This window comes from Furipterus horrens, unplaced genomic scaffold (genome assembly GCF_987537825.1).
Source record: "Furipterus horrens unplaced genomic scaffold, mFurHor1.1.pri manual_scaffold_17, whole genome shotgun sequence".
Lineage (NCBI taxonomy): Eukaryota > Metazoa > Chordata > Mammalia > Chiroptera > Furipteridae > Furipterus > Furipterus horrens.
This window is the reverse complement of record NW_028327187.1, coordinates 4182721-4191495: the sequence shown is the minus strand read 5'-3', so window position 1 is coordinate 4191495 and position 8775 is coordinate 4182721. Positions and strand designations below refer to the sequence as shown.

Genomic DNA, 8775 nt, shown 5'->3' with positions numbered 1-8775 from the left:
GCATTGTTCCCTCTCGGACCCCTCCCCCACATAAAGCACCACAACGTGGTGAAACAGGTCGCCCTGTACTAACGAATCCCTAAGTCTCTGCCTCTTACAACGTAACAGGAGTGACAGCTCTACCTAAGACACAGAGGCAAACAAACACAGGAGCCTGTCAGAATGAGGAGACAGAGAAGTATGGCCCAAAAGGGGGAACGGATCAAGGTTCCGGTGGGAGAATTAAGCGGCGAGGAGATAGCCAACCTCACAGATGAGAAGATAGACAACCTAACAGATGCAGAGTTCAAAACACTGGGAATAAAGATGCTCACAGGCTTGACAGATGTGCTTGAGTACGGCAAATGCATAAGAGAAGAAGTGAAGGCTATGTTAAGTGAAATGAAGGAAAATCCACACAAAACCAATGGTGAAGGGAAGGAAACCGGGGTTCACATTAATGATTTGGAACATAAGGAAGAAAAAACAGTCAACCAGTGCAGAATGAGGAAGCAAGAATTGAAAAAAATGAGGAAAACTTCCCAAACTTTGCAAAGGTGATGGACATACAGGTCCGGGAAGCATGGAGGGTCCCAGGCGAGCTGGACCCAGAGCGGGCCACAACAGGACGCATCATGATTGAGATGCCAAAGGTGAAAGATAAAGACAGAGTCCTGGGGACAGCAAGAGAGAGGCGGAGAGTTGCCTACAGGGTGGTGCCTATAGGACTATCAGCTGATTTCTCAGAGGACACTTTGCAGGCAGGAAGGGACTGGCAAGCAGTATTCAATGTGATGAAAAGCAACCCACAACCAAGATCACTCTATCCAGCAAAGCTATCATTTGGAATGAAAGGGCAGATGAAGTGCTTCTCAGACAAGGTAAAGCTAAAGGAACTCATCATCACCAAGCATTTATTATATGAATTGTCAAAGGGACTTACTTAAGAAAAAGAAGATCAAAACTATGAACGCTAAAATGACAACAAACTCACAACTATCAACAACTGAATCTAAAAAATAGAAACAAAATCCAACTAAGCACACCAGAATAGGAACAGAATCATAGGTATTGGGATCATTTGGAGAGTTATCAGCTGGGAGGGGGAAGGGGGAGAAATAGGGAAATGGTGCAGGGACTAAGAAGCATAATCGGTTGGTACAAAGTAGACAGGGGGATGTTAAGAATAGTATAGGAGAAGGTGAATCCAAAGAACTAATATCCACGACCCATGGACATGAACTAATGGGGATGGGATTGCAGGAGAGAAGGGGGTACTGGGCAAAGGGGAAAAAATTGGAACTACTGTAACACCATAATCAATAAAATATACTTAAAAAAATAATGCCATTCATGTATTTGAAATTACGCAATATACCTACTGCCCACAGAATCACATTGAAACTACTTCACACAAAATTCAAATTACTCCACTTTTGGTTCTAAACATATTATCACCCCAGAATTATTGCATATTGCATTCTTACCTTAGGTTTTAGTCAAGTCAAATAAGTTTGCCATCTTATGACTCCTGCTTCACAACTTCACTGAATTTACATCTGTTCTTTTTTATTATTTATTATTTTTCTATTACAGTTGTCTCACTTTTTCCCCCATTGCTCCTCCCCACCCAACCCACCCCTTCTCCTACAGGCAATCATTTGTTCTTAATATTCTTTTCTTCTGAAATATTTTCCTCTCAGCTTCTTAAAATCCCACTATTCTTCTGGATTTAATTTAAACAGTACTTTCACAATTGCTGCCAGTGCATTTTTAGACCACTCTTAAATTATTATATTCTGCTCTCTGTTACACTTAATCATACATATTTTATGTATTCTCTGTCACCGCTACTTGAAGGATGAAGTCATTTTATGTTCATTTGTGTATTCCTCTACAGTGCCTAGTACATAAGACACACTCAGCAACTGTCCATTTAATTAAACTTAAAGTGAAAAACATTTTTTCTATCTAGCCAAAGTTGCTTTTAATAAAAATTATAAAGAAATCCAGGACTAAAAATTTTAAATATTACATTAATAATGATGTTAGTAACAATGTTCATGGTTGCATATCAGAGCAAGCAGAACATGTTTCATGGTTCAATAGTGTATGTATGTTTTTCTAAACCATGAAAAATCTATGCTGCAATAAGAAACAAAATGTATAGCTTTGAAGTTCTATGTGTGACATTATGAACAAAAAAACAAGGGTTACCTTGATAAGCCTGACAGATTCAATAACTGAAAGTAACTATATAGGATGTTATCACACAAATATTCTGAGCCATTTATAATGGAAAGTCACATCCTAAGGCCTATATGATAGATTCATCTTTACATCAAGAAAGCCCTATCCATTGTTTTTGTGCATCTAGGATTACATACTTAAAAGATCAGAATAGTTTCTTCTCCAGGCCTTCTGAAATAAACACTTCTGATACTGAGGCAAAAGAACCCCAATATTCCTCATTATTGTATTTTACCCACATAGCTCCGTAAATTATGTATGTTAAATATTAACAAATCTGGCCCCACCAATGTAAAAAAGAAAATCCTTCATTTTACTGTTTATCTGATCCTAGAGACGTCTCTACTTTACTTTCTCCATTTACCACCAATGGATTTCATGTAATCTTCCTTATGTCTTATTGTGTTATTATAATGTATAAAATAAACTGCAGAACTGCTATTCTTAAGAGTATTGTTTCAGTCCTTTGAGTTTTTGCTTCAGGGACTAGACTTCAACACTTTGACTGAAATAATACCTTTAAACATTTTGGTTTGGAATTTCTTTTATCAACATCTATTTTAGTGAGTCAAATATGACTCCAAAGACCACTTAGGACCAACCTGTGGCCCCAGACATGGTGTAATATACTGGCAGAGGCCCACTGTGGCCAACTGTCTTCCCACTTTGCTCAAGGTGAACTTGGGTGAATTCCTTTTTTGGAATTCAAGACCTTTGTTTTAGTTTCTGGCCCTGACTTTATTTGAGTTTTTCTTAAAAAATCCTCAAGATGGCAGTAAAGGATAAAGGAAAGGAAGAAAGGTGGCTGTTTTTGTTTCAGTCTTTCTATTTGGATTGCTTTCTGAAAGTCTAAACAGAGAAACAAATAATCTTTGCTAATTAAATGAAAGCTTAACGCATTCAGCTTCAAACAAAAGGGGCACCTACTACCTCCAGCCTGCATTTTGGGTGTTCTTAAGTGACTAAGAACCTTTGTGGAGGTGCATGGGAGAACTTTCAAGGTATAAAGTGGCCCCATAGGGAATTCCATTATATTTTAGTTAAATAATTGACTCATCTAGGCAAATACATAAGGACCTTTTATCCAGCACCCCAAGTCTGCATGATGCATTAAGTTGCTGGACAGAAAAACTGAGACACATGAGAGGGTTTGAATGACTTGGGGCAAAAAGACCTGAAGTGATAAACCCACAAGCAGCACACTATCACTCAGGACATAATATCCATAAGAACTTGTTCAGATTCTGCAGATCTCAGGAAGAAGCTAAAGTTTCTGGGCTGCAGATGGATGGAAGCTGTGCCCACTGGCTCCTGCCACGAAACCGGATTTACAGTTGAACTTCTGAGCAATCAACGTGAACAATCAAGTGAAACCTAGCCGAAAGGCAATATTACAACCCAGGAGTACAGAAGATGCTCCACAGAGACCTGTAAGGGGCTGAGACACAGAGAGGGACAGCTCCCGCACAGAGCTGCAGTGCCAGCTGAGACACCAGACAGACGTTGCTGCTGCAGAGCTCTTTCCTCCCAGGAGCCGGGGGATCCTCAGCACACAGCAACAGAGAAGGGAAGAAGAGGTGGTGTATCGTCTGTCAGTGGCAGTGAGTCAGCAGGGACCCACCACGCTTGTGAGACTAAGAGGGTGCCCTCCCAGCCTAGAGCACTCCTATTGTAGCGGCACCAGCCTGGACAGCTCACAGTACCAGCTGAAGCTCTGACCGCTGGACAGGGCACGCTGCCACACTCAGGTCTTGCACAGGTGAGGTGTCTGCTGGCAGAGGCTTTCAGGGGCTGTCTTTTCTCTGGGGAGGCTTTGAGCAGAGACCCAGACAGTGACTTAACTGCGTGGCTTGGGGAGAAGGACCTGTAGCGCACAAGCAGTGCCCCGGCCCCTCGACCTGTGGGGCTGCTTCTGAGAATGTTTAATGTCCAAAACATACAAAGAACTTGTACAACTCAACACCTAGAACACAAACAATCCGACTTAAAACTTGGCAAAGAACCTAAATAAGACATTTCTCCAAGGAGGACATACAGAGGGCCCACAGCCACATGAAAGGATGCTCAACATCACTAATCATCAGAGAGATGCCAATTAAAACCACAGTGAGATACCACCTCACACTGGTCAGAATAATTACCATCAATAAATCAACAAACAAGTGTTGGCAAGGATGTGGGGAAGAGTGGACCCTAGTGCACTGCTGGTGGGAATGCAGACTGTGGAGAGAAGTATGGGATTTCCTCAAAAAACTAAAAACGGAACTGCCTTTTGATCCAGTGATTCCACTGCTGCAAATATATCCTAAGAATACTGAATCACCAATTCAAAAGAGTATATACAGCTCTATATTCATCGCAGCACTATTTACAATAGCCAAGTGCTGGAAACAGCCTAAGTGCCCATCTGTAGATGAGTGGATCAAAAAACTGTGGTACATTTACACAATGGAGTACTATGCAGCAGAGAGAAAGGAAATTCACTGCAGTCTGCATCGCTGTGTGATCCTTTGGCCTCTCTCTGCTGCTCTATTGCCAATATGTGGCTTTCTAACAGGCTGACTCTGGGCAAGCTGGATGTGAAGGGGAAGCGGGTCATCATGAGTGTGGACTTCAATGTGCCTATGAAGAACAACCAGAGGACCAAGGCCACCATCCCAAGCATCAAATTCTGCTTGGACAATGGAGCCAAGTCCGTTGTTCTCATGAGCCACCTGGGCCGGCCTGACGGTGTCCCCATGCCTGACAAGTACTCCTTGCAGCCCGTTGCTGTGGAGCCCAAATCTCTGCTGGGCAGGTATGTTTTGTTCTTGAAGGACTGCGTGGGCCCTAAAGTGGAGAAAGCCTATGCTGACCCAGCCACAGAGTCTGTCATCTTGCTGGAGAACCTGCGCTTTCATGTGGAAGAAGAATGGAAAGGAAAAGGTGCTTCCAGGAATAAGGTTAAAGCTGAGCCAGCTAAAATAGAAGCTTTCCAAGCTTTGCTTTCCAAGCTAGGGGATGTCTATGTCAATGACGCATCCAGCACTGCTCACCGAGCCCACAGCTTTATGGTGGGAGTCAATCTGTCACAGAAAGCTGGAGGCTTTCTGATGAAGAAGGAGCTGAACTACTTTGCCAAGGCCTTGGAAAGCCTAGAGCGACCCTTTCTGGCCATCCTGGGCAGAGCTAAAGTTGCAGACAAGACCCAGCTTATCAATAATATGGTGGACAAAGTCAATGAGATGATTATTGGCGGTGGAATGGCTTTTACCTTCCTTAAGGTGCTCAACAACATGGAGGTAGGAAAGCAATGCCACGTGGATGTGGAATAGCTCTTGACAAGACAGAAATTTATGTAGATTTAAAAAGAAAACCAACTTTTGGCATGAGCCCTGAAAAAAACCCATTTTTATTTATTTTGCCAAGTTGTTCTCCTTTTGCCTTGGAGTTGTTCCTTTGGGCTGTATTGTTGTGAGTTCAGCACGTTCTTAGTACAGAGGCTGATCTTCATCATCTCCGTCCTCTGCATAGATTGGCACCTCTCTGTTTGATGAAGAGGGAGCCAAGATTGTCAAAGATCTGATGTCCAAAGCTGAGAAGAACGGTGTGAACATTACCTTGCCGGTGGACTTTGTCACCGCTGACAAGTTTGATGAGAATGCCAAGACTGGCCAAGCCACCGTGGCCTCCGGCATACCCGCTGGCTGGATGGGCTTGGACTGCGGGCCTGACAGCAGCAAGAAGTACGCCGAGGCTGTCGCCAGGGCCAAGCAGATCGTGTGGAATAGGTCTGTGGGTGTATTTAAGTGGGAAGCTTTTGTCCAAGGGACCAAAGCCCTCATGGACGAGGTGGTGAAAGCCACTTCCCAGGGCTGCATCACCATCATAGGTGGGGGAGACACTGCCACTTGCTGTGCCAAATGGAACATGGAGGACAAAGTCAGCCATATCAGCACTGGGGGTGGTGCCAGCTTAGAGCTCCTGGAAGGTAAAGTCCTGCCAGGGGTGGACGGTCTCAGCAATGTTTAGTACTTTCCTGCCTTTTGGTTCCTGTGCGCATCCCCTCACTCAACTTAGTATCCATACTTGGTGTTAGCTCAGATCTTCCCCCATTGCAAGATTCAGCCAGTGGCCCAGAGATGCAGCGCGGGAAAACTTAACACAGTTGCCCAGCAGCGTATCAGCTCACCTTTCCTGCAGCCTGGATTTGACTACGTTCTTCAGGATCCCAGCTGAATTTCTTAGTGGCTAAACCGTTGTGCATTCTAGAGCGCAGATATTTATATTTTGCCTGTTAAAGTAAACTGTTAGCTTAATTCTGTTCTTGGAGTAGCTTGCTCCAATTAGCTCTGTCATTGTTTTGCTACTGGGCATGAAAACAAGATGCAACCCCAGTTGGAGAGGGGGAGGGAGATGAAGTTGGAGACCTGTGAAATAAATAATAAAAGTATTCATGGAAACTGTAAAAAAGAAAGAAAGAAAGAAGGAACTCCTACCTTTTTGTGACACAATGGATGAACCTGGAGAGTATTATGCTAAGTGAAGTAAGCCAGTCAGTGAGAGACAAATACCGTATTATTTCAGTTATATGTGGAATCTAATGAACAAAATAAACTGAGGAACAAAATAGAGACATAAACGTGGATACATGGAACAGACTGACAGCTGTGAGAGGGGAGTGGGAGGGGGGACTGGGTGAAAGAAGGTGTCGTATTAGCCAAAGAACATGTATACATGACCCATGGACTTGGACAACATGTGGTGATGGCCTGAGGGAAGGGGGTTGGGGCCTGGGTGAAGGTTTACAACAGCAGGGGAGTGGGGACATCTGTAATAATGTAAACAACAAAAATAAAGTAAAATGTTTAAAAAATAAATTTTTTTGGCCTTATATAATTATTAGTACCCCAGTTTTTAAATTTAATTTTCATTGAATATGTACTTCTATATCTTTACTTTCAGTCTGTATGTGTCTTTTCTTCTGGGCTTAATCTCTTTTGACAGCATACCTGTGGGTCTTTCTGCTTATCTAATCATTTCCTTATATCTTTTGATTGGAGCATTTATACTTCTAGTGATTATTGGTAGATATGTATTTATTGCCATTTTATCTTTATAACTATGTTTTTCCTCTTTCTTCTTAAAGAACATCCTTTAACATATCTTGTAATACTGGTTTGATGGTAATGAAATCCTTCAGGTTTTTTGTGGGGCGGTAACTCTTTATTTCCTTTTTAATTTTAAATAATAGCCTTCCTGATTAGAGAAGTCTTGGTTGTAGGTCTTTGCTTTTTATCACTTTAAATAATCATGCCAATCTTTCTGGCCTGAAATGTTTCTGTTGAGATTCAGCTGACAGTCTTATGCGAACTCCCTTGTAGATATCTAACTTCTTTTCTCTTGCTGCTTTTAAGATTCTCTATTTGTCTTTAAGCTATGTCATCTTAATTATGGAATGTTTTTGGGCTTTTTGGGGTTCATCATTGTCAGGACTCTCTGCATTTGTTGGACTTGTGTTTTTTTTTTTTTCTTCATCAGATTAGGGGTTTTTCAGTCATTAGTTCTTTAAACAGTATCTATTCCCTTTCTCTTTCTCTTCATCTCCTATTACCTCTATGATGTAAATGTGGTTACACTTCCTGTTGTCCCAAGGTCCCTTAGACTATCCTCGTTTTTTAAAATTCTTTTTTCTTTTTGTTGCCCCTATTGAGTGTTTTCTGCTACCTTGTCTTCCTCTTTTTCTGCTTCATCTACCCAAATGGCATCACTTCTGTTAACACCTGTGATGCTAAATCTAGACTTAATAACTGACCTAATTGCAATTTCAACCTTCACCAGAAATGCAATCTTAATCAACCAGTTTGGAATATTTTGGTCAACAAAAATAATATAATGTGCCACTTGGGCCCCCTCCATCCCCCATAGGAAGAAGAGGGAATCTGCATAATGAAATCCTTGCCATTTTGTTCTCCTCCAAAAGAAAATGTTCTGGCCTAAACGTAATCATGTTTTTTCCCCTTTTGCTAATAGCTCACTTGCCCCAACCATCTTTCTATAAAAACCTGGCATTTTGTACAGCCCTTTTGAGTGCCCTTCTAGTGGCTAGATGGAATTCTGCCTGATTTATGAATCACTAAAACCAATAATATATTCAAATTTACTCAGTTGTAGTTTGTTCTATAAGACCATTCATTCACTGATGGACACTTAGGTTGTTTTCAATTATGGGCTACTGTAAATAATTCTCCAAAGAATATGAAGATGCAGATATCTCTTTAAGATAGTGATTTCATTTCCTTCATATGAATACCCAAAAGTGGCATTGTTAAATGATATCATAGTTCTATTTTTAATTAAATAAAAACACTTCCATATGGTTGTCCCTAGTGGCTATGCCTATTTACATTCCCACCAAGAGTGTACGGGACTCCCTTTTCTTCAAATCCTCACCAACGCATGTTGTCTCTTATGTTTTTAGTAATAGCCATTCCAACAGGTTTGAAGTAGTATCTCATTTAGGTTTTCATTTGCATTTTCCTGATGATCGGTAATGCTGACATCTTT

The 8775-nt window shown here is 41.6% G+C and overlaps 1 protein-coding gene across 1 annotated transcript; it reads left to right on the top strand.

Moving 5' to 3' along the window:
* Positions 1 to 4769: 4769 nt before the first annotated feature.
* LOC149990365 (phosphoglycerate kinase 1-like) lies at positions 4770 to 6506 on the top strand. The gene is made up of 2 exons (XM_090264589.1): positions 4770 to 5510; positions 5743 to 6506. Exons 1-2 carry the CDS (start codon positions 4770 to 4772, stop codon positions 6238 to 6240), a joined length of 1239 nt encoding a protein of 412 aa, XP_090120715.1. The 3' UTR covers positions 6241 to 6506.
* Positions 6507 to 8775: the final 2269 nt, after the last annotated feature.